This window comes from Cladophialophora bantiana (genome assembly GCF_000835475.1).
Source record: "Cladophialophora bantiana CBS 173.52 unplaced genomic scaffold supercont1.18, whole genome shotgun sequence".
Classification (NCBI taxonomy): domain Eukaryota; kingdom Fungi; phylum Ascomycota; class Eurotiomycetes; order Chaetothyriales; family Herpotrichiellaceae; genus Cladophialophora; species Cladophialophora bantiana.
The window spans coordinates 109,789-135,896 of NW_015971592.1; the positions used below are offsets into that span (position 1 = coordinate 109,789).

Genomic DNA, 26,108 nt, shown 5'->3' on the forward strand with positions numbered 1-26,108 from the left:
CAACAATGGTCATTGTCTCCTTCTTCTCACCACCCATCTCACCCTCATTACCCTCATTTCCCTTACTAGTCGCGGTACGCGATACAATAGTACAGCCTCCATTCGCCCGGCAAGTAGGTGCAGAAGCAATGTCTGGTCCTCGTGACGTGCTCACTGGCTGGCCTTGGATCGATCTTTCTCACCCTTGAGCTCCCTAGCCTAGGTAGCCTCCACTGCGCCCCCACGAGCCTCAGGTCGAACCCGAGCTCGGTCACCACCATGAATGCCTCCGCCGCAAGTTCAAGTGTCCTGGTGGGACATGGACAATCGTCGCCTGGAAGGGGCTTTGTTGCTGCCCTCATATCCCTCGTGACTTTTCTCCCTCATGCGCTGTTATGGACCATAGCATTCTGTACAATTACGCTGCCGACATGGTTGTTCACCCTGTTTTCCATGAGTTTGACGTTTACCATGAATTTCACCACCCTGTAAGTAGTGCTCCCCCACCTGTGGTGCTTTCCCCGCGACTGACAATTGAAGACTCTTAATCTTCCTTGCAGTAGTCTCGACCGTCAGTTGGTTCGTCCGCTATCGTTTCCTGAATTATTACACACACCTACCGCAAGAACCACAGAGAAAAGAGCCGCAGATAGATCTGTTTCCAGACACACAAGATGGAGACTCGAAACCAGGGTTGGCCAACTACCTGGACGAATTCCTTAGCGCAATCAAGGTGTTTGGATACCTGGAGAGGCCCATCTTTCACGAGTTGACGCGGACGATGCAGACTAGGAAGCTCATTGCTGGAGAGACACTGCTGCTCGAGGAAGAGAAAGGGTTTTGCTTGGTTGTGGACGGTCTGGTCCAGATATTTGTCAAGTCTTTGAGAGACTCGCCAGATGGGAGCAGCACGGGTCAAATTGACTTATTCGACGAAGACGAAGGATATCGCGAAGGCAATCAGGGGTATCAGTTGTTGACCGAAGTTAAGAATGGAGCGTCAATGTCCTCTTTATTCTCAATCTTGTCCTTGTTCACCGAAGATGTCAAGTTACGCCACGACGATCATATTCCCAATGGCCCGCGATTTACCAACAACGTCACCCACACACCGGACTCGAACGTTGCCAGCCCGACAATGGATCCACCGACACCAGGATCGGCCGTCAATGGCTATCTAAGCGAAACACAGAAAGCCAGGCTCCCTAGCGTTCCACCCTTGACTCTTGGATCTGCCTTTGATGAGCGTCACTATAAGAATCATCAGGTCAGATCTAAGCTTTCGGTTTCTGCGCATCCCGATATCGTGGCAAGAGCCGTGGTTGACACCACAATAGCCATCATCCCAGCAAGCGCATTCCGTCGCTTGACTCGGGTGTATCCCAAAGCAACCGCCCACATAGTTCAGGTGATATTGACGAGACTGCACCGAGTGACGCTGTCAACCGCCCATCAGTATCTGGGGCTGACCTCGGAGGTCCTGCAGATCGAGAAGCTAATGAATAAATATACCAGCTACGACCTGCCAAACCATCTTCGCGGCCAAGCCCTTGACAGGTTACGGGATAAGTTTGCAAAGGAACGAGAAAGGATTGGTCCCGAGGAGGGGACGAAGGGGATAGCATTGCATAATCCGACGGCAGGTCGACGGAGATCTTCAAGTGGGCTCCGCAAGGAAGCGGCCACAATAGCCAGGCTCAATGCAGCAAAGGGAGCTGCCTCTTCTTCAGCACCCGATTCCACGCGCCCAGGAATAGGTGACAGAAATGTGAGCTCAGGTGATCTGCATGGTGCGTCGAGGCCAAGTCAGAGACCAACCAGCCTTCACCTCCGCTCTACTTCGAACTGGACGAGTATGGGAGCCCCGGACAGGTTCCGGTTGGATCTGAGCCCGATGGGAAACCGTGAACAACAACCTTTTCGTCAATCTTCGTTCGGAAACGACATCCCGCATAGACAAGATTCAGTTCATGAGGACAGCTTGTTTCGCGAATCTGTGCTGGAATGCATGGCAAAAGCCCTTGGATTGAGCGACTCAGTAACCCAGGCCTTGAAAGGAGCGCCAGTCTCGGTAGAACAGTCTCCACGGCTTGTTTCCTATGACGCAAAACGCCAAACGGCCATTTTCAATAATGCTTTTGGTTTCATTGACCCTTACGAAGGCTCGGCTGAAGGTGAGTCGGAATCTATGACGGCGTCGGCGGCCAGTGTCGGCGGCTCACCGTACACTCGTACTCTGAACGAAGAATTAATGGACGACGTCGAGATTGTCTTTTTCCCCAAGGGCTCTGTTTTGGTTGAGCAAGGCGAACGGAATCCAGGCCTTTACTATGTTATCGACGGCTTCTTAGACGTTAGCATCCCTGTCGAAGAGAAAGAAGAAAAACAAGAATCGGACGATCGCCATCGGTCGCGCAGAGGCTCGCGAGACGACACATTCCCACGTCTTCGAAGAACTAAAACTTCCAATTCCCGAACCCAGTCGACTGCTGGCTTTCCCGGTCAGCCCAAAGAGAACAAAAGGATGGTGCAAAAAACATTGTTTCTGGTGAAACCTGGCGGTATTGCCGGCTATGTTGGGACACTGTCGTCCTATAGATCGTTTACAGATGTGACGGCGAAAACGGACGTCTATGTGGGTTTCCTGCCTCGATCGGCATTGGAAAGGGTTGCCGAGAAATATCCCATCGTCCTCTTGACGATGGCAAAGCGGCTCACCAGTCTGCTCCCAAGACTGATTTTGCATATTGATTTTGCTCTTGAGTGGGTACAAGTCAACGCCGGTCAGGTCATCCATCATCAGGGGGACGATAGCGACGCCATCTACATCGTCCTCAACGGGCGACTGAGAGCGGTCCGTGAGCTTGAAGGGGGAACCATGCGGGTGACAGGAGAATACGGCCAAGGCGAGAGCATTGGAGAGTTGGAAGTGATGACCGATGGCACAAGGCCTGCCACCCTTCACGCTATACGTGACACAGAGTTGGCCAAGTTCCCGCGAAGCCTCTTTAACAGTCTAGCACAGGAGCACCCCAACATCACCATTCAGATCTCGAAGTTGATCGCACAGCGTATGCGAGCGCTGATAGAAGCTCCGTTGACAGAAAAGGGTCAAGAGAGGAAGAGAGCAGCGTTGAGTGACTCGAGCACATCTACCCTGAATCTCCGAACGATAGCAGTGCTACCTGTCACAGCCGGAGTTCCAGTCGTTGAATTTGGGAACCGGTTGCTGGCAGCGTTGAGCCAGACCGGGGTGCCGAATGGTGTTACGCTGCTGAACCAAGCCATCATCCTCAGCCATCTCGGCCGACACGCCTTCAATCGCATGGGTCGTCTAAAACTATCACAGTACCTTGCCGATCTCGAAGAGAAATACGGAATGGTGCTGTACATTGCAGATACCAATGTAAATGCCCCTTGGACCCAAACTTGTATCTCCCAAGCAGACTGCATTCTGCTGGTTGGCTTGGCTGAGAGCTCACCAAGCATTGGTGAGTACGAGCGATTCCTTCTAGGAATGAAAACAACAGCCCGGAAGGACCTTGTCCTACTCCACGTCGACCGATATTCGCAACCGGGCTTGACCAGGAAATGGATGAGTAATCGAATGTGGATCAACGGTGGTCACCATCATATCCAGATGGCATTTCGTGTGAGCCCAGAGGCTACACCTCATGCTCCGCCCCGAAAGTTTGGTTCAGCAATCAAGCAAAGCGTCCAAGTCATTCAGGCAGAGATACAGAAGTACACCTCTCGCCGAGTCCGCCAAGCTCCACTATATTCAGCTGACACTCCTTTCAAAGGCGACCTGCATCGACTTGCGAGACGACTCTGCGGCAAATCAGTTGGGTTGGTCCTTGGTGGAGGCGGCGCGCGCGGCATTTCACATATTGGAGTCATCAAAGCTCTAGAAGAGGCAGGCATACCCATCGACATCGTTGGGGGTACTTCGATTGGTGCATTCTTGGGAGCACTCTATGCTCGCGACGCGGACGTTGTGCCTATGTACGGACGCGCGAAGAAATTTGCCGGGCGGATGGGCAGTATGTGGCGGTTCGCACTGGATCTAACCTACCCCTCGGCCGCATATACCACCGGTCACGAGTTCAACCGTGGCATGTTCAAGGCCTTCGGGGATTCGCAGATCGAAGACTTCTGGTTGCCTTTTTACTGCAATACGACAAACATCAGCAAATCTCGTGCCGAGATCCACACGTCGGGCTATGCATGGAGGTATGTGAGGGCAAGTATGTCCCTCGCCGGTCTGATCCCGCCGATCTGCGATGAAGGCAGCATGCTCCTCGACGGTGGATATATCGACAACCTGACCGTCCAACACATGAAATCTCTTGGAACAGATCTCGTATTCGCAGTCGACGTCGGCGCCGTGGACGATGATACTCCGCAACAATACGGAGACACCCTCTCCGGCTTCTGGTCCCTTCTCAACCGATGGAACCCTTTCTCTTCGATACCCAATCCCCCTACGTTGTCCGACATCCAGGCTCGTCTCGCATATGTTTCCTCGGTCGACGCGCTCGAACGCGCAAAAGCTACGCCGGGTTGTATATACATGCGCCCTCCCATTGAAGCCTATGGGACGTTGGAGTTCGCGAAATTTGATGAGATATACGAGGTCGGGTATAGTTACGCAAAGGAATTTCTTGCGAGATTAAGGAATGAAGGGAAGTTGAATGGCATCATTGATGCATGGGTGGGTGCGAGTGACGAGGGGAAGAAGATGTTGAGGGCGATGGCGCCGAGACGGGCGAGTATTTGAGAAAGGAATGACGTCCTTGCCACCCACGCCGTCCGAACGAGACCGTGATGATTTCTGGATGGCTTGGTTAGACGAGACTGACAGGATTATAGATGCTCGACCGGAACGACACCAGAATACTGAAAAGAAAATCATTAATTGAGAAGAGCCAGCTGGATATTTCCACCTTCCCCTTATATTCCTGGCCATGTCGGTACGTCGTGTGTGATACGATAAACATGTGTCTTGCTTCTTCAATAGTCAATACCAAGACCCTGGACTGTAACCAGAGTGATCTAGTCTTACTCTCCCTGGAAGGGGGAGGGCCGAGGCTAGCGTACCTCGAATTCTTCTGCAATCCATCCACGACAACCACGCCATGGAAGTGCATGCTATACCATGCAGATACCTGAGCGTCTTAAGGTCCAAAATCTACGTATAAGTCAACTATCTACCTAGGTATGTATAGAGAGTATATATACGATAAGATGTCTCACACACATTCTCTCTCTGTCATTTATTTATCTTGGGCGAGATCAGGATCTTGATCTGGTCGTCTTTGTTGTTGACCAGTTCCTCGAAGCCCTTCGGGCCAGTGTCTTCCAGGGAGATGCGGCTGGTCACCATCTTCTCATAGCCCGTGAATGAACCTAGATGGGAAAATGAGGGGCGTAAGTTGATTGTTCAGTGGCACGGGAGGAGGGGAATGGGATATGTGTATTTGTATGAGGGGAGGATACTTGGGATACTTGCCTTTGGCCATCAACTCCATGACTTCCTTGAAATCCTGCTCATTGTAGCAGCACGAGCTCATGATCTTGACCTCCTTGAAGAAGAACGGCAGGAACTGGATCTGGATCTGCAATGACAATACGGTTTAATGGCCCGATCTCAATCCTTTTTGTATGCACGGGTGAAATAAAATTCAAACTCACTGGTTTCTCCCACACGGCGACATTGACAAACGTGCCCGTCGACTTTATCGCGTCAAAGCCAGCTTCCAGCGCGGGTTGAACGCCGGCACAGTCAAACACGACGTCGACGCCTTTACCGCCCGTCAGCTCTCGACACACGTCTCCTACCTTCTCCGTTCTCGGGTCGATGACCCTGTCGACCACGTCCTTGGCTTGCTCCTTCCTCTTGGCCGTGGGCTCGCTCAGGATGATCTTCCCGACTCGGTGAGCTCTCAGGACGGAGATCAAGGCAGCACCAACGGGTCCTCCTCCGAGAATCAACACGTCCAACCCTGCCAAGTTCAACCCGGACGCCTTGGCCGCGTGGTGACAGACGACCAAGGGCTCAATCACCGCGGCGTTCTCCAAGCTTACATTCTCGGGCAACGGAAGACAATGGGCCTCTTCGACGGTAGCGTACTCGGAGAGACCGCCGCCCTTGCCACTGCTTCCGCCCAAGAAGCCGAGTTTCTGGCAAATGTGATCATTCCCTGCGGTGCAGCAAAGGCAAGTCCGACATATACAGTGAGGGTCGACCATGACGGCCTGACCGACTTGCAGTTTCGATCCCTCGGGGACGGATTTGAGCCGGCCGCAGAACTCGTGGCCGAAGATGATCGGCCTGGGCTTGCCGGTCTCTGGATCGGTCGTGCGCATCAACACGGGACCTGCAATTTGTTTCTCGTCTTCAGTCCGAGTTCGTTCTGATCGTGGACTTGGCAAACAGTTGTATTCGTCTACAGGGGATGGATGAACAACAGCACCCATACATACCGGCGGCATACTCGTGAAGATCACTCCCGCAGATTCCGCACCACTCGACCTCGACAAGACATTCCCCTGGACCTGGCTCAGGGACAGGTACGTCTTCGACGCGAATGTCCCTGTTGCCGTAGAAGCGAGCTGCTCTCATGGACGACATTTTTCCTGCACTGTCTCAGTAGTATTCCGTGACAAAGCAAGGTGACCGCTGGAGGAGCGTTTTGTTGTTTGTCCCTTTTTTTTTTCCGAAAGGGAACAGCCCTGGAGCCGACCGGCAGTTGAATGGAACCCGCCAATTCAGAAGCTATTACTTGCCATGTCCTGACGAAACAGAGCCACTGCCAGTGCGGGCGCCGATTGCAGCCAGTATTGGACCTCGGATAAAGCACTGTGGATTCTCCACACGTTCCTTTGGTCACAATACATGTTACCGAGTCGTGGAGGCATGGAGCAGTTCCTAACATGGGTACACATGCACAACCCCAAAACGTGGGGAATGAACGGAGAAGCTCCATCAAGGATGAAATCGGGCCGTAAGCGAGTATGGAGTAGTTCTCCCCGTGCATAAGACCACCAGCTGCACATTACTCCGTATTTCTTCTTGCTCCGAAACAAGGTTCGGATCCCTATCCTCTTTCAATGGTCCGGGTCTATCTCTTCCTATATCTCATTCTTCATGCATAAGGTGAGCAACGGGCCATATTGCAGAATCACAGCTGTGGCGCGGGCGTCCCAGTCGTCAGGAATTCGGGTGGTGTTCTCTCTTCGTCTCTCTCAGATCGCTTTCACTCGGCGCATACATACGGACATGTACAGTAGAGTGGGCGCACGACTTACTGTCAGAGACAGGACACGGGGCGGGGAGGGAGATACATATGCAGGAGCGGACGAAAGGGCGGAGGAGCAGAGGCAATGGGTAGTATTGCAAGATATAAAAAAAGCTGGAGCCGCGCCGTGCCCCGTGGTCATGAAACAGTCTGGCGGAGCCTGAGGAGGCAGATGTAGCCAGTCTTCTCGAGGGACTACTCCGTCCATAGGCCTCCATTGGGACTTCAATCCTCCACAGATGCCCCGTCCACTGGAAGCGCGCGTGACGGGCCCAAGACGACCTGTGCTCGTCCTTGGCTCTGGCGTGTCCTGGGTCTTGCTTCCGCTCTTGCTCTGTACCTCCACTGTACTTGATGCTCTGCAACTCGTTGGCGAGACGGACTGGGATTTATAGGGTCTTTTGAGAAAGAAAAGATGCAAGGAAGATAGACAGTGGAACAGTGAGACGGGTGAGAGAAGAGAAAGTAATTGCCCGCCTGGCAGACTTGAGATGGACAGCGGTATGTATTCAAAGCTCGAACGGTGATGGTGCGAATCGCGAATTATGCAGTCATGGGGATATCAATAAATCCAAATATGAAGACAATCCCTGCAAGAACCAATTCAACATCAACCCCCCACAATTGACATTTCCCCAATTTCCTCTTCGTAAATTTGCAATGACTCCGCGCGTTGGATTCTGAGTTCAAATGATGAGATGGTGCACGCCTGAGTGGTCGAGTGTTATCATAGGAGAGCGGCAACACCGGCGGCGACGAGTGCAGCCGTCAATCCTTGAGCCATAACGAGAGGCTGGGCAGCGTTGGTGGCCGAAGTCGTCTTGGATGCAACTGAGGCATCAGCGGTGCTAGTTGAAGTGCTGCTGGCCGAACCGTCGCCATCGAGGAATTCTGCACCGCCATCGCCTGTGCAGGTGTCCCCAACCGGGCAACACCCGTACACGCCGTTATCGCCTTTCTGGCAGACTGACTTCGATGGGCAACCACCTTCGAGATCGGGACAGCAGGTATAGTCACTCGGGATGCAGAAGACACCGCACACCTTGTCGCCCGTGTCGCATTCGGTTGCGTTTCCGGTCGCCCGGGTCAAGAGAGAGTGTTCTGACCAGGCAGAAGCCAGGAGGGGAAGGGCGCCCACCACCAAGAAGAATGAGCGCATAGTGGTGACTTCTGTGAAGGATTTTGTGCGTGGCTGGGGATGAAAGCGAAAGGTGTTTTGGAGGATGGAGCGGAACTTTTGGCAGAAAAGGGTCGCCTTTCGAAAGGAAGAACAAAAGGGCAAAAGGAGAGGACGCCCAGGTGTAGTTGTGCCGGGCAATTGAGAAAGAAAGACAACTTTAAAAGGTTGTGGAAGAATCAAAACAACAGAAGCTGTTTAGAATTGGCCGGGCTGGGAAACTGAGAAGTAAACCGGCACACAGGGACTTGAGCATGGGGATATGTATTCGGTACTTGGATTGGAGAGCCAAGCGTGCAACTTCACATCCAGACTGACGGACTGGTGACCCTGGCCAAAGGTACCACTTGATATCAGTCCACTGGTTCCTGACAGGCGGGCAGCAAGAAAAGAAGAGCCGGCTAGTTAGGTGTTCATGCCTAAGCTCTGCGCTCCCCCATGCCAAACCTTGAAAGACGGACATATTCCAAGACTCCAGGTGAAATTGCATTGCTCAGATGCTCACGAGACAGCTGTCACCGCGTGTTTCGAAGTCAGGCTGGGCGATGCTGGGGCAGACGAGGCGGGACCAATGATGGCGAGGCCGTGTGCAACCCTCGCCTGGCCGCCGAGGGGTGGGAGGTGGGGGGCAACCAAGAACAGAGAGAAGCGAGAGACTGAGTACGGGACCAACCTCTCGTCTACCCCCTACGAGATACTTCGTACCTGACAGAGGAAAACATTGTTTGGCCCAGCAAGGAGGGAGAAGAGGCACCAAGGAGAAGACAAGACAACAAGAAATGGCGGACTGGATGCCAAGCAACAAGAAACCGTGCAAAATAGTCTAGCGGCTTGGCATTCAGGGGCTGATGCTCCACCGAGAAAATCACCCAAATCACTTCCCTGGTCACCTGACCGCCGTTTATTTTGGAGATCTTGCAAACCACATTCAAAAATAAGTAGCTCAGTCTGACAAGAGTGGAGTGATTCGTTGTTAGATCGAAGGTCCCCTTCATTCACATTAAGTATGTTGGCTATCTTTAGTAACAGTGATACTCTGTCATTCATCCTACACGAGGTACCGTTAATGATATCCTATATAGCGGCCGCTTCGACGTCATTGAGAACTCTCGAGGTATATATTTTGTGTCAGATTGTGCCACTTATTTTTTGAATCCGACTTGCTTGCTCCCTTGATATCTAAGGACTGAGGTCGGGGATATCTACACTACCTATGCTAGATCCTCCCGGTAGCCCATCAAACCACAAAGCCAGCCCTCTGAAATTCCCATCGTCCGTGAAAATGCAGCGTCGCACAGCCTCATACTTGTCCGTCTCGTAAAATCTCAACGCGTCCTCCTCTTCTCCGGACTGGACGAGAAACGCGCTTCCAAACACCTTTGCTGATCCTGTTGAATTCACTAGGGCCTTGTATTTTTCCTGCCCAGAGTCGAACATCACCCCCCTCGATATGAGCCGGGATGAGAGAGGGTTCTGTGTCCGAGTTGGGATGGTGTTTGAGGACTTCTGGGTCGCTGAGGGTGCCGTAAAAGAAATACCACACTGGATATTCGTCCTGTAAAGGCCGAGCGATGTCCTTTTCGTCGTGTCGGCGGTTTTGAGGCATTGTCAGATCCAGTGCAAGAGTTGAAGTTTTGCTCTGTGTGCAGAGACTCTTGCCTTCGTCAGGCGCACAATACTAGGTTGGAAGCTGCCACGGTGCTCAGCGACCCAGTCCAGCATTTTTGCCCTCGTTGCAACATCGATCTGCCAGAAATGCGCTTGACGGTATTCACCTGCATCTTCTGTGATCGGTGGGGCCTCCTTTGAGCCAACAGCATCCTTGATCTTCTCCGGTGAATCCAAGGGTCCCGTCAGCTGCACGATGAAAGTGCCTAACACTTCTGGGGCGGTAGTTAGGCTATGAGCTCATTCATGTTGATGGTGTTGACTTTTGAGGGAATATTCGTATGTGTCGCGGTCGTATCCTTCGGCTTCCTTTCGGATTCTGACTGTGGTCCAGAGCTCGTCAGATATCCTAGTTCTAGAATGGTCGCTCCGGTCTTCTTGGATCCGGCGAACGGCCTCTGCCTTCGCATAGCCAAATAATCGTTGCCATCTCGCGACCTCCGCCTCTGAGACGATGTCCTCTGATGAATCTAGATATATATATATAGAGATACGATCACGCACTGAAGAGGTAAGTAGTCTTTGATACTAATCGAGACGTTCATGACTCAGATAGAGATATAGAAGAGAGCCTGCACTCATAGTTGATGTTGGGAACGGTTCGTCCAAAACATATGACCGCAATAGGTCCTCATCGCGAAACCCTATGTGGGAATGTTGACGTGTGACCTCTGATGAGGAAGAGGCTGCGCAAGACTGATCAACCAATGTCAGGCACCGATCGTCCCATCAATGTATCTGGGACGCGACCTTGGATTGAGCTTCGAACAGAGCAGAAAGGGAGGACAATAGAGGCGCTATGTATGTACCTACATACGAGCAAAAGACTACACGCAAGTATTAGGTACGAGGTAACTCGGGACCCAGTAGCTGGCACTTGGGCAAATGCAAGCTAGTGCGAAAGTGGAAATGACACGAGTGGAGAATAAGGCTTGGCGGTTGCCTGTGCAACGGCCTGTCTAAACAAAGACGACATCTTCGCTTTACTGTCTGTTCTCTCTTTTCCTTCACCAGTGAGTGAATCCCCGCTAGTGAATGTCTGCCTCCGTGGTACAAGATTCTGAGGATGTCTCACGACTCTCAAGTATGACGACCCTGCGTCCCTTCATTTCACTACAGCGAGCTCCCATGTTGTAGGCCATTTGCAACGCATTGACAAGCAATATCATTTCAGCGAAAACGGTTAACTTCCTTGTTGGGTCCACTTTTCTGTTCTGACTTGTGCACTTTCAATTCATACAAACCATGAAGGAAGCTTCAAAAAGAAATAGAAAAAATATTCTGAAAATAGGTAGATAGATTATGTATCGGCTCTGACATAGTTGGGGTGCCATGGCTCTCAGAGAGGTACGCAGCGAGTCGCAAATCGCGAAGGCAAAAAAAGAGGTTTCGGGTATCCAGGGCCATGTGTTAGATAGCACAGAATATGCGTGACCAGGTACTGACATAGTGTCGTATCTGAGATGACGAAGTCTGAGGAAGATTGCGCTGCAAAGCGAACTTCGAAGGGACAGGGCAAGTCGACAAATCTCTATTTATAAATGAATACTAACCAGAAACTTGGGTAGTCATTTTGTCCTGTGAAAAAGGCACCTTTCCGCGGTACAGGAGGTGGTAAGTACCAGTCATAACTGTGAAACCAAGACCTCTTAATTGGCGCTGAGATAGAGTGAATGATGAGGGTAATGGCCATCTAGGACTGAAGGAAGCCTAGGGAGCCATCCCAGTGATGCATGCTCGGGACACTGAGAAGGGTTCGATGGATCAGAGGGAGAGAGACGTGCCGAAGATGTGATGGCGAGGCTAGGGGAGGAAGAGAGGTGACGCGTCTTTGGCCTTCATACGTTTCGGTGTTCCATTCGATCATCCTGTCTTGGATCGTCTAAGCACCTAGGAGGACACTTGCTGCATTTGTTAAACCAGGAACATTAGTCTAATCTCAGAAGCAATCTTTGTCAATTCAACCAAAAGATCTCACAACCTCCTCGACTCTGAACTAGTACATAGGACAAGGAGATGGGGATTTTAAAATCGGCACCAAGCCATCAATAATACCTATCTAGGACACATATGCAAGACAAGATTACGCAGATACACACAAACTAAACTAGCAAAGCAATGCAAACAACCTCCTTCTGCCCCGACACTACCAGTACAACTATCTCTTACAATCCCAGCATGCCACAAGATCCCGGGAGCGCGATGCATGTGCCCTCTGCATAACAAACTCGAAAAGGCAAGCCAACCACCCTTCGAATGCCCACCTCCTGCGTCGCGGCAACCAAACCGGGTCCCTCTCATCAGGATTCCTCATAGCCACTGTCAGCAGCATCCTGTATTGTCGTGAGCATGTCAAAGCTGCATCCGGGATGGAGGGTCTGGGAAGGATTCTAGCAGGTAGTGATTTTCGAGGAGACTTACATCCAGGGCCTGGTTCACCAACGCGTCGGCTTCTCGATTCCACTCACGCCCAATCCTCCAAAATCGCACCGCTCCATCACGCTCCAGTTGTGTGATGGTGCCGTGCATCTCGCGAATCAGGTCACCATGTTCCACAGGCGTCCCCTTTCTGGTCATGAAGCCGTTCCTCTCCCAGGTCCAGATGTATTCACCAAGGCTTCTGGTCACATAGTCAGAGTCCAGCTTGATGATGATCTCGCGCCAGCCATCGATCTCGCCTGCATGTTTCATGCCCTGGACAATCTCAAGAGCTTTACGGACGGCCTCAAGTTCGGCACGGGAACTCGTTTGCGGTGCACTCGGAGACACCAACCCGTGAGTGTTGCGAGGACAGTTTGGTCCGAAGAAGACGCCGTAAGCAGCGCGAGATTTGGGGTCATTGCGGTTGTTGCCGCGAGATCCCCCATCGACGGAAATCACCATGGTTCGCATCCGTGGTTGCCAATGGGCACCGGGGTACGGGAAGTTGTAGAGACGTGAGTATTTCCATTTGGGGCTGTACTTGACTAGGTAATCGGGGTCAAAGGTTTGTCGCCCATACCGTCTGGTCTTCCTTGGATTGAAGTTGCGACGTGGTCGATCCTATTCTGTCTTTAGTTTCGGGGGAGAGAGACTCAGCTGCCAAGGGGTGCTCACCGCTTCCATGACTGAACTGTCCATGGTCTAGCTGCAGCCCGGAGGTTGTTGATGCTAAAGAAGCTGGAGATTAGCAAGACGAAGTTGAGCAGGGCTCAGTTTTCTTTTCCGACTTTATGAAGTTCTACTGCCTCCGCTCCGGACCTTGGCACTGGTGCCTATCCGAGATATCAAACAAACGCCAAACATAGCGTCCAGTAGAGAACCAAGACTACATCAGTTTGTATATGTTGAGTGAATGCAATAAGCCGTGAAGAGCGTTGAATTGCTGGAGGATGCGTTTCGTGTTGGCGGGATCGTGCAGCGGAAAGGATGTTTTCCGAATCTACCGTCTAAAGGGGGCTTGTTCGTGTTTGAAGCTGAGTCGCTCCGGTGGCTGCTTGCAGGCAGTAAGCATCCATTGTGAAGCGCCTACCTCCGTGGCTGTGAAGATCGCTGTGCTCCTGGCCTCAGATCATTTGGTCACATATCATGGCGAGCGTCTGAAACACAGCATAACTAGAGCATAGGAAAAATGGAAAGATGCGAGCAACTCATAACAGGCTGGTGGATAGCCTGGTAGCCGCAACCGTCCTAATGTTTGCTGTGTTTGCTGTGTTTGCTGTGTTTGCTGTGTTTGCTGTGTTTGCTGTGTTTGCTGTGTTTGTCTTGTTTGCATCGTCGCCTTTTTGCGCCAAGCCCAAGCCTACAGCAGCTTCATTGGAACAGAGGGAAACTTCTCAATGCGCTCTATTTAGTTTGCTGTCAGAAACCAGCAAGCAATGATCGTCAGACAGTTTTGCGCCCGGCATGGTATGTACAGCTGGAGATTGGTTGACGTCGACTTTTCTAATGATATCCAGGGCGGACAGTGCTGGCGCAGTCATCGCGGACACTTAATCGAGCATACGCAACAAGCATCTCGACAGACAATCCTACATTTCGACCATCAGAACGAGATGCTAAAGGGACGACCCGGATACCGGGCCATCCCGATGATCCCTCAAATATTCTTGACACGATCGATCGCGCTCCAACAGCCGCGACCAGGCTGTTAGAAGAAATGGTCGAGTCACAGCACAAATCCATTCGTTCTCTTCAAGCAGACCTCAACGCACACTCTGCTGCTCGAAAAGCTACAAAACCTGGGTCAAGCTCAATATCAAGCATTACACCTCCTACATCCGCTAAAGATGCTCTGCCGTTTCGGAATCTGAAAGAGTTAAATCGTCACCGTCGCGCAATGCAGAGAGCCGCTCGTCAAGGAACACATCTATCACAAACATACGATCCATCCACGATTCTTCGCAGACCTCCCACAGTGGAGGACCTCACTCTGCCTATGTTGCTTGCCAATCAGACCCATCTCGGTCACCATACGTCGCTCTGGAACCCCTCGAATAGTGGCTATATATTCGGCATAAGAGACGGAATTCACATCATCTCATTAGATATTACCTACGCATACCTAAAGCGTGCGGCAAAAGTGGTCCAAGCAGTGGCAGAACGAGGCGGTATCATCCTCTTCATTGGGACGCGCAAGGGCATGGAGGATATAATTGTCAACTCTGCAAGATTGGCGGAAGGCTACCACATCTTCCACCGATGGGTCCCGGGTGCTCTGACGAACGGGCAGCAAATCCTTGGAGATTGTGGCGTCAAAGTGGTCGACGTTCACGACAATGAAATACCTCAATACGACGATATCTTGTCGAGAGGCTACCATCAGGTCATGCGCCCAGATCTCGTGATTTGTATGAACCCGATCGAAAATCAAGTTTGCCTGCATGAATGTGGGATATTCAATGTACCTACCATTGGAGTCATTGACACAGATGCGAACCCGACCTGGGTAACCTATCCGATACCCGCAAATGATGATTCCCTCCGATCCATTTCTCTCATCGGTGGTGTGCTGGGCAACGCAGGCAAGGAAGGGCAAAGATTGAGGAAACTGAGGGCGGCAACGGAAGGACAGGCGACGTATGACACGAGCGTGCTGCAGGATAAACTGGCTGCTCTGGAGGAAATGGCCGCCTTGGATGTGCAGAAAGGCGATAGTGAGAGTGCTGATGCAACCTGATATTGAGTATACCAGGGATAGGAGAACGGTATGTCGCGATGATCTTCTAACTGGCCAACTTGATGCTGGGTCAGGCAAGAACTGTGTTGTACAAATCTCCATTTTGTACTATACTTATAGATTTGCACCCTTCCACAAGATTCACCATGCCAAAGTCTCAGATTCCATTCCTTGCTTTTTTTTCCCCCAGAACTATATCTCTCACACAACCATATCCCAGCCTCATCTCTCACCCACATATACATACTGTACTACTGGCATGTTCCTACCAAGTACCGTCAGAGGATTCAATGGAGGTCTACCTGTTATTACTGGACCGCTCGTCTATCTCGGAAGCCTCGTACCGAACTCACGGACAAGTTGGCGCCATCAGATGCTGATCACCTCGTGCATCATCCTGGAATTCATGCCCCTCGCTTCCAAGAACTAAACTGGCTAACCAGGAAGACGGTATAAAACGGCGCGGTAGAAAACCCCTACAACTGAGCTTCAGCTTCTCCTTTGCGCTGTTTGTCGACAAAGCAGCAGGAGTTTCCAATCTCCACCGCCCCGTCTAAGCCTCTCGGAAGAAACGTCTATCGTGTTTCACAATTTCCTTCAGGACGTTGATCTAGCAAGGATTAACCACTGGGATCATCCTCGCTCTCTTCAGCAGAATCCACTTCTAGGATAGCACAGGGAACGCCTTCTCCCTTTTCCAAAGATGACCAAGCTGAGCATATCATCAACCTGAACCGATAATCGTGCGGCAAGGTAAGCTTCGTCGTCTCAAGTCGTGTGTGGCTGAGTCTATACTTGAGGACTGCTCCTTGGACTCCATGTGCACTTGGACATATACATATATATGGTTATGTTCAACATCGACTCGAAACACTCGCCCCGTTTCTCCAGACGCCATGACCTGGTCACCTCGTGGAAAGCATGTCACCAGTCAACGTGTATTGGAGCCCTTGTGGAACGGCAGTCGACGATCATGCAATGTACTCGGGATATTTCTCTCGTTCCACCGTCCTACCCTGACGCTTAATTGTCCTTCTACTCGAATTACGGCTTTTTAACTCAAGCATGATATGTTCTTGTTGTATGATATAGTGGCATATTGATGCTGGCTGCTCAGAGCCGTGGTTTTGTTTCCTTCGGCCGCAGGCGTGCCTCCTCTCGTCGCTGCTTTGTTTTGCTTGCTTCAAGCGTCGTCTGATTGTAACTGGCCTGCACGCTCCAGATTACGACCGCCTACTTTTCTCATTCTTTCAATTTCCCTTCGTTGTTCTCTTTCCCTGGGGGATTTATGACTGGGCTGGATCTGGCCTGCCTCTTCTTGGGATGCTAGAAACTTGACGAGAAAGAGCTGGACTCTTGAATATCCTTGGAAAGGTATCGACCAAAAGGCTATACGGTGCGGCACTGGAGCAATGCTTTTACCAAGTGGCTACTGGGCCTCTATTCCCCATTCTTCCTACAACACCCTTCGAAGGAGAGAACCCCAAAATCCGGATGCACCAGGCCTTAAGGGAAACAAGAATGGTCCCCCTGGACCTGAAGGCAATCAAAAAGGACCGCCCGATCCTCCTGAGGCTTCCCCGAGTGCTTCTATTCCTCCGGCTTCCATTTCCGTGTTCTCAAGCTCGGCTGGTCCTGCTATCATTACATCGTCCTTTGTTATCACCTCCAGTGCCTCTGCCTCAACGACGACTCGCGAGGTCTCCTTGCTCACCTCTAGTACTCCACCGCCTGATTCAGAATCAATATCGTCCTCGATCTCCGTAACTTCAACTACGATCACAGAAAACCTTTCGTCCAGTACGTCGTTCGTGTCGACAGTGCCTTTGGTCAATCCTACCAGCCTCGTTTCGTTGTCTTCAACCGCCTCCGATACATCGTTCCTAGCCAGCACAGCATCAAGGTCGTCATCCGCAACTGAGACGACACTGTTGGCGTCATCCACAGCGAAGACAACATCCCCGTCAAGCCTTGCCTATACAACAAGCGCCACTGCGATTGAGACCCCATGGGGCTACCAAAGCCAAAATGGGACCATCGCATCCGAATCTGATAGTACTCTTTCGCAAGGACAAACGGCGGGTATTGCGATTGGGACTCTTCGTATGCCGCTCTCTCCCTGACAGTGATTGTCCAACGTCTCATGCTAACAATCGCCTAGTTGGTTTCTCTTTGATTCTGTCGCTGCTGTATTGGCTCTTTAAGCGGCGCAGGGGAGAAGATCCTAAGTCGCTGCTCAGGCTTGCATGGCGCCAACAATCTAAGTCTCCCGATTCCCCTTGGCCTCGGAACCAACCGTTCAACGTGCTGCCCGATTCTCCAGCGGCGGAAGCCAACTTCGGCGGTGATCCAGCATGGAACTACCAAGAAACCTTTGCGCGGCCTCCCATGATCGCCAAGGCACGACAGTCCCTGACTAGATCTCTGAGATTCCTTCGAGTCAATCCCCTGGGCATGAACCCAGTGACGCCTCCCGAGTCCAGGCCCAGGACCCCGAGCCGGAAATCATTCGCCTCGTCGTTCTTCCACCGGCGCTCGACAGCTTCAACCTTGCGCAGCGTATCCGTCCCTGCTTGCGAGGAACAACCCGTGCCTATGAGGGGCCCGCACTTCCTGCGGCCTCTTTTTATACCTCCCTTCAAGTTGAAACCGGCCTCGCTGTCTTTTCCATCCGCAGAAGCCACGAAAAGCGCCTCAGCCAGTACTCACTCTTTAACAATTCCGCCACAAACCCTTCCGCATCCAATGCGCCAGCAGCGGAGGTACAGCCACGTTGGTACGTCTTCCGAAAGCATAGATCCTCGGTCTGCAAGGGCGATATTCGATCGGACGAGACCTCGCAAGCCATCAAAACTGTCAAGATCACATACCGCTGCCCCTTCTGTCGCCGGTGCAGAAATGCCGCGCGGGTCTGAGAAGGATCTTCCACCTCCGCTCCCGCTCCTCCCCGCTGTTCTGCCTCAGCAACTTCTTTCTACAGCATCTCATTCGCGGAAAAGGGGGGAGACCCTTCGTCCCTCCAACTCTTTACCCGACAGCAGCCATGTGGGCGGCTTATGCGCCAACGCAGGGGACGGGGTCAACACTCCTTCTTCTCCTCCTCCTCCCCCGCCGCCGCCTCTTAAGAGTCCAAAGAGAGCCTCGACCGCTTTGAGCGGCAGAGCGAAGGGGTGAACACTGCCTCGGCCTCAGTCGCCCCGACCGGCGCCCAATCAGGTAGACATACCATTATCAATATTCGCGTGCACGACCCAGAGTGAACGAGCTAAGAGACAATGCACGTATACACATACCACGCAAAAAGGAAAATCTTGTCTTGGACAAGACCTGTAGTAGAATTGGTTCTGAGTATCTGGTGTCTCACAGTGACAGAATAGACAGATGTATATTAGACTTCGGCATTGTTACATGTATGCAGTGTAAAATCACTTAACAAGGTGGTTCCATACATAACATATGCCTAACCGCAGAGTTCAGTAGAAGGATTCGCTGTCTTCTCTTGAGTCGAAGGCCCGCGTAGAGAACCCGGGGGAAGAATATCTGCGGGACGTGATACCCTTCTTTCTCTCCCTCTCCTTCAATTTTGCCGAGTTACGTGTAGCTGGTCCGTTCATCTTTTTTGACTTCTCCTCACTTGTTCGCCTACTCCTTTCCAGCCAGGCGAGGCACCGGGAGGCTTTCCTTCAGAACGCGGCGAAAGAGACGGAGACGGAGATGGAGCCACACAGAGATCGGCGCAGCAGGCCAAAGACATCTTTCCAGAAGCCCCTATTCTCATTGCCCGGGTACGCTTCGCCCAGCCTCGAGGCCGGGCTGATCCCGTTTCTATGCTCCCACTCTCTGCTCATCCCAGCGAAACCCTGGCGCAGCCTGGGCTGTGTGTTGTTGATACGCTCGGGGCAATTTTGAGCTCGGACACACGCAGCGCAGAACCGCGAGACCCGTTCCTCGCGAGGACGGACAGGGAGAGCGCGCTGAGTGCGGTACGGACACCGAGCCGTCCGGGGACAGGTTTTTTCCACCGTGACACTGTCGGCCAGGCCTGCTCGGCCAGAGCAGGCTGGACAGACGGATCTTTTGACGACGGTGTAACACATTTCTTATCGGCTTACCTTTTTTTCTGGCTTGTTCCTGTGGGTGTATGTGTGTTTGTGTGCACTTTTCTCGTTTTGCCCAAGTCAGTGATAGAAAAATGTGAGGTTCTGTCTGTTGTTTGGTTGATGGAGCTCGAACGCAAGACCTGCATGAACGGAGAGGCTTTATACTAGTTGAAAAGCTGGTCATTCTCTCACAGAACAATCAATCAAAGGTCAATAGACAGTTTGTGCCACTGAGAAAGAAAACACTTGTTTTTTGGCTTTGACAGCAACGACTCTTTGTGCGGTTACAATGAGTCCATAGTTTGTCTACCTTTGAGAAAGATGCAAGAGGAAGACTCCTTCTCGCCTTTTTTGGAGGCACACATTCTCCTGTGCTCATTCATTTAATGGCTGCCATCGTTTATATTTTCTGGGGGAATACCACCACGCTCGACCAACACAGCTCCAACCCAGCTAGGCGTATTGTCGAGGATTTTTTCGAGACTGTTGTAGGCATTGCTTTTCATGAACCTCGGAAGGCCATAGAACCTTGCCAGAAACCCCAGTGTCGTATCCCCAAACCTCCTCACGCGGACTTTGGTTTACCTCGAGTGTCTTGGTCCCTAGCACTGCCGCGATCAAGACAAGGGCCGAAGCGAAGTATCGCGCAAACTTATTCGTCAGCGAATCGATGGCCGTCCCTTTGTGAAGGAACTCATGATTGACAGCTCCCACGGTTAGACTCTTGTCCTTCTGCTACGCGCATCTGTTGTCATGGCTATTAGGCTTCCATTGTAGAGTATTAGTACACTTCAAATGGTGACCATAAAACCGATTTGTACCTACATATGCATAAGCTGGCATTGATGTCCGTAGATCCTACCTTCCATTTTCTTGGATTGTCACAGAAATCACTATGGATATGAGTGGCAAGGGCCTCGGCACGTAGTCGAAGTAAATCAACCCAGTGTGCAGACGATGGTCAGGTCTGACGGCACCCTGTATAGTGAGCAGATGATCAGAATCGATAGATGCACAGTTGTCCATGAGACAAGTGCCATAAGAACCACAATTCCAGAAGAAAAATCCACCATTCACCCGAACAAAACTTGCCTTGGCCAGCTAACACTCACCGTCGCTGCCTCGAGATCCAGCTCCGGCTCTCCCCCGTCCTTTATCTGCGATGTCGCCTTCTCGTTGCTCTGCTATGCCTGCTCGATAGTTCCTCTGCAGCTAAACAATGTTCACACACTCTCCAAGACAAGGTGATGCCATCTTCCACGAGCTGTCCCGGCGGGAAAGTCGCCGCCACGTCTTCGGGTATTCTTAAAATATTATTACACCGAACGTCAATATCGACGAGGTCGCGAATGCTCAGACCATGTGGGCGGAGGAGCCTGTAGAGGGGGATGTCAGATGTAGCTGATGAGAGAAACTCGTCATAGAGGGAGGTGTTGTCTGTGGCTGCTGTCCGGGTTGATGCACCTAAGGAAGAGGATGACGTGCTCAGATTCCCAAACCTGTCGGACAATGTTCCGATGCTGTCCCTCTCTCTTCGTGCTCGACTTCGGCCTGCTTCACTAGCCTCAAAGTAGGCGAAGAGGCGGGGAGGGGGAGGGAGCGGGAACCAACCTATGCGTTCCTGGTGGTAGGCGTGAGCCCTGTCTTCTTGACTGTCGTAATGTGATGCGTCACTTCGATATCGGGATCCAGTGGAAGTCGTCGTGGTTGAGCGCTCGTGACAATCCCTGACAGTACTGGCGCCAGAGGTATTAGTTAAGGAGCTTTCAGAGTCAAGCGTCCATGCTCTAGAAGCGTCAGAGTATCGTCTAGAGCGTCGACAACTTTGTGCCGAACCATAGGTGGTCCCCGAATATGTGCCTGAGCGATAGAAATACCCACTGTCTCGAGAATACCCACTTTCTTGGGAAATGCGGCAACGTGTGCATGGCCTGGCAATCTCTAATTCACGCTGAGGCAGGGGGCGGCGGTCGCGATCCCGACAAGCATTTGAAGAAGAGCAAATCATGTCGGTCACCGGATAGTCAGCAGACTGGCGGGTGGAGCAGCAGTCTGGACAGACAAGGAGAGTGGAACGGGTATAGCACATTTTTGCAGACTTTGTTTGATGTAAATGGGCAAGTCGATATAGATGACTGGTATTGAAACTGGGAATTGTGTACAGTATGGTAAAAAGACTGACTTCTGGACCTCTCCGAGCACCGTGCAATTCGGAGTGAACTTTCTTCGTTGATGAATGGATTAGGAGATGGAAAGTACACTCTGCTGGTAGTGAAGTCGGTGTTTATATAACGTTTAGACAGTGGTTGTCTCCCATTATGGAGAATCTCAAGCCATCAGCTTTGTTGATGCAAGACATTAATCCATCAGTCGTTCGAAGCACGAGTTCTGAGGACCCACATACTAAACCGCAGTTCTTTGCTGATGGCGGCGATAGTCGCTTTGATAGTAAAGTACTGTTCCGCAGAGATAATGAGCTGACTTACAAACAGCAGGAATGCCCTTGTTTGCGAAGTCTGTCAAAAAGGAGTAACGACAACGGCCTCCGAACTCCAACAAAGAAAGCCAGAGCATTGGGTCCATCGGTATGAAAGAGACATTCCGAGTGCCTGAGAATAATGATCAAATATTCATGGATGCCGTCGAGAAGTAGACAGCATTATGACTTCCCAAACATGGTTGTAGACCCAGCCAATGAGCCGAGTAACGACGCGGCCGTGGAATCAGAGATGCGAACATTGTAGGTATCCTTTTCCGGCTCATTCCTTTTTCAACGAGAATCGCGAGAAACGCGAACGCCCACTCGCGCCCACTCACCCGAAGTGTCCTGTTTTGTCAATCTTATAGCAGAGAGTCCAGCCTGGTAAAAACGCTCAAACAAGCCGCAATAACCTAGATGGCACAGATGAGTCAAAGTTGCAACAACGGTGCAGAATGGTGCAAAGGATTCTACTCACCTCGAGTTGTAACTCCTTGTCCTTATTCTTCTCCACCTCTTCTGCAATTACTTGACCAATGTTTGCTCCAATGCCCTGTTGTCCGCCAGTCCTCCTCGCAAAGGGCCATTGTGAATACTCGGCCAATAGTTCGTCTACCTGTGCAAAAGCCCTCTCTCTTGCTTCGTGGCTCATTGTCACCAGCGCATTCTCTAGCACGTTGGCTGCATACGCGGCACAGACCATGCTAATGGTTCTCAGCATTCTGAAATCGAGTTCGGCAGGGAGAAATTGTGAAGGAGGAAGCACGACGGTTCGGTTGGAGCAGACGTTCCGTACGCGCTTGCGGATTTCATCTTTGGCACCGGAGTCGACGACGGGATGGGTGGCCATATCGAAGAGGAGGAAGTTTCGTTTCTCGGTGCGCAGGATGCCTTTGTCCACAAGACCCTTGGCCAACCGTTCGCGGACTTGTTTTAATTGGTAGCCGATTTTCATGAGATTCCACGTCTCCCCTATCGAGGGACCGTCAGTGGTGTAATGGGCATCCCCGAGCAGGCTTCCCGACTTACCACTCATGAGATCTATCCAGGAACTGACACTCATCTTCTCACTGGTCTTCATCATTTTCAGAGCTTCGTCTAATAAGACTTCCCCAGTGAGGGTGTCGTCTATGACCTCAATGATTCTGTCCGCAAGAGGGAACCGTCTTCTCGACGAGTCTTTCTGCATGCTGATCCTCCCTCGGAACGCCAGCTCGATGACTATGCAGCCTCGTAAGGCATAGGAGATATTATCGTTCCAGAATGACAGGTATCCCTGGGGATGTCAGTCAGGATGCCTCGACTCTTGGATTCTTCTGGGTCTTGGTTACCTGCTTATCCTTAAGACCAAGTAGTAGGACCTCCTCCATCAAAGTCAGCTTGGGTTGTTTACTGCGTTCTGCGCTCTCGCTGATGTCTCGGGGGTCATAGGCGATCCGGTGGCCATTCTCGCTGGATTCGTAGGCGGTTTCAGGAGAACGATCGTTGTATTGTTTGGGGACAGGCGAAGTGACCCGGCTTGAGGACTCGTCGTCTCCGTTGGGCGACGTGGCGCCTCCGGCACCACGCCTTCGCGTGAGGCCTCCTTGGGAGGCCATCAATCTAGAGGAGTGTGCGCCTCACAGAGCTCCAGGTGGGATAATGGGATGGGTGGACCGTGATGCTGATGATCTCGTGCCTGGGCGGTTTTACGCCGAGTAACAGTCGCAGCCTGCGGTTTTGCGCAACGGAGTCCCAGCAGACACAAAACTCACTTCACTGCCCCTGAGAGTGGGCTCGATGTCGGATGGTGTCTTGGACGAATGAGCGACCGGGGCATAAACAGAATAATATGGGCCGTCAGGAGCATAGAAATATGAGGTGTTGAGTGTCTTTGGTCAGGGCTGAGGACTCGTCGCCGGGGACCCTCAGGCCCTTTCTGTGCATGCTGGATGCTGTATGGCTTGTTGCGCAGACACGGCGCCAAGTCTTGATCGCCAGCTCTCCACCCGCAATTCACCACTCACCAACTCACACCTACGCCCTATGTACTCCGTATATCAACCAAAATTCCTCTCTCTGTCTTTTCTCCCTCTGACCGTAAGAGCTGTTCATCACTATAGAGCATCAATTCATGTCTGCTCACTACCATCAAGGTTTGGCGGCCCAGGTGGGAAGGAGATCTCATGCACGTTTCCTTCAGCCATGGTGTGTACCTTCATTCCAACAGAATGCGCACGCCTCAACCTCAATCGTGACTTGCTCAAAGCCTGCCTTCTCGTACCTCTCTCATCTTGTGTGTATTTACATATATTACTCTCCCGGGAGAAGCATGGTCTTGTCCCATATATTCCTCCCCCAAAGTCTATTCAAGCGAGATCAGGCATACCCCGTCGCCTCACCCCCCCTCTTCGGTACAAGTTGTCCGAGCATGCCATCCCATTGCCACTCCTCCGCACCCGCAAACGGCCGGTGAGGTCCAAGAAAACGGGGACGGCCAATCCAGACCCTGCTCAGCAACTTCTGTCTATTGCATGGCGTCACATGCATTCTCCTGGCTGATTGGACCACCTAACTTGTAGGGGCGGGCTGTGCCTTTCTCTGATATATCTTCCAAGCCGCATCCTTCCATTTCCGAGTTCGGTCTTCTAGCCCCCCGAGGACGGTAGCACAGCTTACTTTCACCCTTCACCTCTGCTGCGGGGTGAGGCACAAAACGTAGGCAACTCTTACAGCTTCCGCTGGAGGTTGCTAGAACATTTCCTGTTGTCCTTTTCATGTCCTAGTTATTGGAGATATCTACATGACGGAGACATCGACTTCGGGTTTGTGTTCCGGCGGAGCTACTCTCAACTATCCCGAAGGTGGAGTTACCACATCTACCCAACATCTGTCTGACAGTGCCATCAGGTGCCTTCACACAAGTGTCGATCCGGTCAAAATAGCCCTGCCTAGTACCAGGGAGAGAGACAAAGAAGACAGCACATCTACAATGGGCTCCAAAATCCCGCTCATTACGCTCGAGGAGCATTTCATCTCCCAGGCTGTCCTCGACTATTATGCGTCCCAAGGGGTCGAGACCACTCTCCCGGACTCCATGTCTCATATCATGACTGCTCTCCAGGAAGTCGGCCCTAAGCGCCTCAAAGTCATGGACGCAGGCCGCGTTAGTCTTCAAGTCATCTCTCATCGACCAAACGCCATCCCAGTCCCGCCAGATGTCTGCACCAAGGCGAACAATGAGCTATACGAAGCCATCAAAGCCTCACCCTCACCAGAACGCTTCGCTGCCTTCGCCATGCTACCGACCCTTCACCCGGAAGAAGCAGCAAAGGAACTCGACCGGTGCGTCTCACAGCTAGATTTTGTGGGCAGCCTCATCGACAACACAGCCAATGGACGCTACTACGACGATCCCTTTTTCTGGCCCATCTTCGCTGCCCACGAGAAGCTCGATGTCCCGGTTTACCTCCATGCGATACCACAGCCACTCACCGAAACCACGCCGTCCCCATCATTCCATGGGAACTATTCCCCGCAAGTTTCGAACTTCCTCGCCAACCACGGATTCCACTGGCACAGCGACGTGGCGCTGCACGTTCTACGGCTTTTCGCAAGCAAACTCTTTGACACGCATCGACATCTGAAACTTCTTCTGGGCCACATGGGCGAGACGCTCCCGTTCTTGATCGACCGAATTCACAAACTGATCCAGCGGACGTGGCCGCACGCCTCGAAACCGAGGCGTCACCTTCTGCAAGTTTGGCACGAGAATATCTACGTGACGACGGCCGGGATGTTCAGCCTAGCGCCCATGGCTTGCCTGATTCACATGTGCTGTGCCGACAAGGTTCTGTATAGCGTAGACTATCCGTTTTGCAGCCACGAGGACGGCCTGAAGTTTATGTACGCGTTGAGAGAGAGTGCAATGTGAGCTGTTCCCTTCCTTCCTTCTTCTCTCCCTAGTTCAAAGAAATCCACTTGTCTATTGTGATGGGGACGAGCTAAACAGTGCTTCGCACGGGCCCACAGGATCAACGCTCAGGACTTCGAAGCAATCGCGTACAAAAACGCCGAGAGACTGCTCGACGTGAGGGTTCCGGACGACAACGAGGTGGGGATGGAGATCGAAGGCGACGAGGGCCAGGGCGAGGTTGACCGGCGGAGCATGCCGTGGTTGACGAGCACGATCAGCTCGGGCAGCCTCAACGGGGACGGGGCCGCTTTTCCGCACAGTCCGCTCGAGACGGTCAGGGAGGAGAAATAG

At 51.9% G+C, this 26,108-nt stretch overlaps 8 protein-coding genes across 8 annotated transcripts; 4 read left to right on the forward strand and 4 right to left on the reverse strand.

Annotated features, from left to right (window-relative positions):
- Window positions 1–258: 258 nt before the first annotated feature.
- On the forward strand, window positions 259–4,759 carry Z519_10321 (uncharacterized protein; the record flags this gene model as incomplete). The annotated part of the gene is made up of 2 exons (XM_016768038.1): window positions 259–467; window positions 520–4,759. The coding sequence occupies 2 exons, from the start codon at window positions 259–261 to the stop codon at window positions 4,757–4,759; spliced, it is 4,449 nt and encodes a 1,482-aa protein (XP_016615506.1).
- Window positions 4,760–5,369: 610 nt separating this feature from the next.
- On the reverse strand, window positions 5,370–6,613 carry Z519_10322 (chlorophyll synthesis pathway protein BchC; the record flags this gene model as incomplete). The annotated part of the gene is made up of 3 exons (XM_016768039.1): window positions 5,370–5,597; window positions 5,674–6,359; window positions 6,466–6,613. 3 exons carry the CDS (start codon window positions 6,611–6,613, stop codon window positions 5,370–5,372), a joined length of 1,062 nt encoding a protein of 353 aa, XP_016615507.1.
- A 1,394-nt stretch (window positions 6,614–8,007) lies between these two features.
- On the reverse strand, window positions 8,008–8,439 carry Z519_10323 (uncharacterized protein; the record flags this gene model as incomplete). Its single annotated transcript, XM_016768040.1, has 1 exon — window positions 8,008–8,439. The coding sequence occupies one exon, from the start codon at window positions 8,437–8,439 to the stop codon at window positions 8,008–8,010; it is 432 nt and encodes a 143-aa protein (XP_016615508.1).
- Window positions 8,440–10,065: 1,626 nt separating this feature from the next.
- Window positions 10,066–10,670, reverse strand: Z519_10324 (uncharacterized protein; the record flags this gene model as incomplete). The annotated part of the gene is made up of 3 exons (XM_016768041.1): window positions 10,066–10,340; window positions 10,389–10,595; window positions 10,655–10,670. 3 exons carry the CDS (start codon window positions 10,668–10,670, stop codon window positions 10,066–10,068), a joined length of 498 nt encoding a protein of 165 aa, XP_016615509.1.
- A 3,312-nt stretch (window positions 10,671–13,982) lies between these two features.
- Window positions 13,983–15,283, forward strand: Z519_10325 (ribosomal protein S2; the record flags this gene model as incomplete). The annotated part of the gene is made up of 2 exons (XM_016768042.1): window positions 13,983–14,013; window positions 14,064–15,283. 2 exons carry the CDS (start codon window positions 13,983–13,985, stop codon window positions 15,281–15,283), a joined length of 1,251 nt encoding a protein of 416 aa, XP_016615510.1.
- Window positions 15,284–16,695: 1,412 nt separating this feature from the next.
- Z519_10326 (uncharacterized protein) lies at window positions 16,696–18,457 on the forward strand (the record flags this gene model as incomplete). The annotated part of the gene is made up of 2 exons (XM_016768043.1): window positions 16,696–17,386; window positions 17,445–18,457. The coding sequence occupies 2 exons, from the start codon at window positions 16,696–16,698 to the stop codon at window positions 18,455–18,457; spliced, it is 1,704 nt and encodes a 567-aa protein (XP_016615511.1).
- Window positions 18,458–22,224: 3,767 nt separating this feature from the next.
- Z519_10327 (uncharacterized protein) lies at window positions 22,225–23,460 on the reverse strand (the record flags this gene model as incomplete). The annotated part of the gene is made up of 4 exons (XM_016768044.1): window positions 22,225–22,275; window positions 22,341–22,834; window positions 22,892–23,138; window positions 23,194–23,460. 4 exons carry the CDS (start codon window positions 23,458–23,460, stop codon window positions 22,225–22,227), a joined length of 1,059 nt encoding a protein of 352 aa, XP_016615512.1.
- A 1,373-nt stretch (window positions 23,461–24,833) lies between these two features.
- Z519_10328 (uncharacterized protein) lies at window positions 24,834–26,108 on the forward strand (the record flags this gene model as incomplete). Its single annotated transcript, XM_016768045.1, has 2 exons — window positions 24,834–25,771; window positions 25,874–26,108. The coding sequence occupies 2 exons, from the start codon at window positions 24,834–24,836 to the stop codon at window positions 26,106–26,108; spliced, it is 1,173 nt and encodes a 390-aa protein (XP_016615513.1).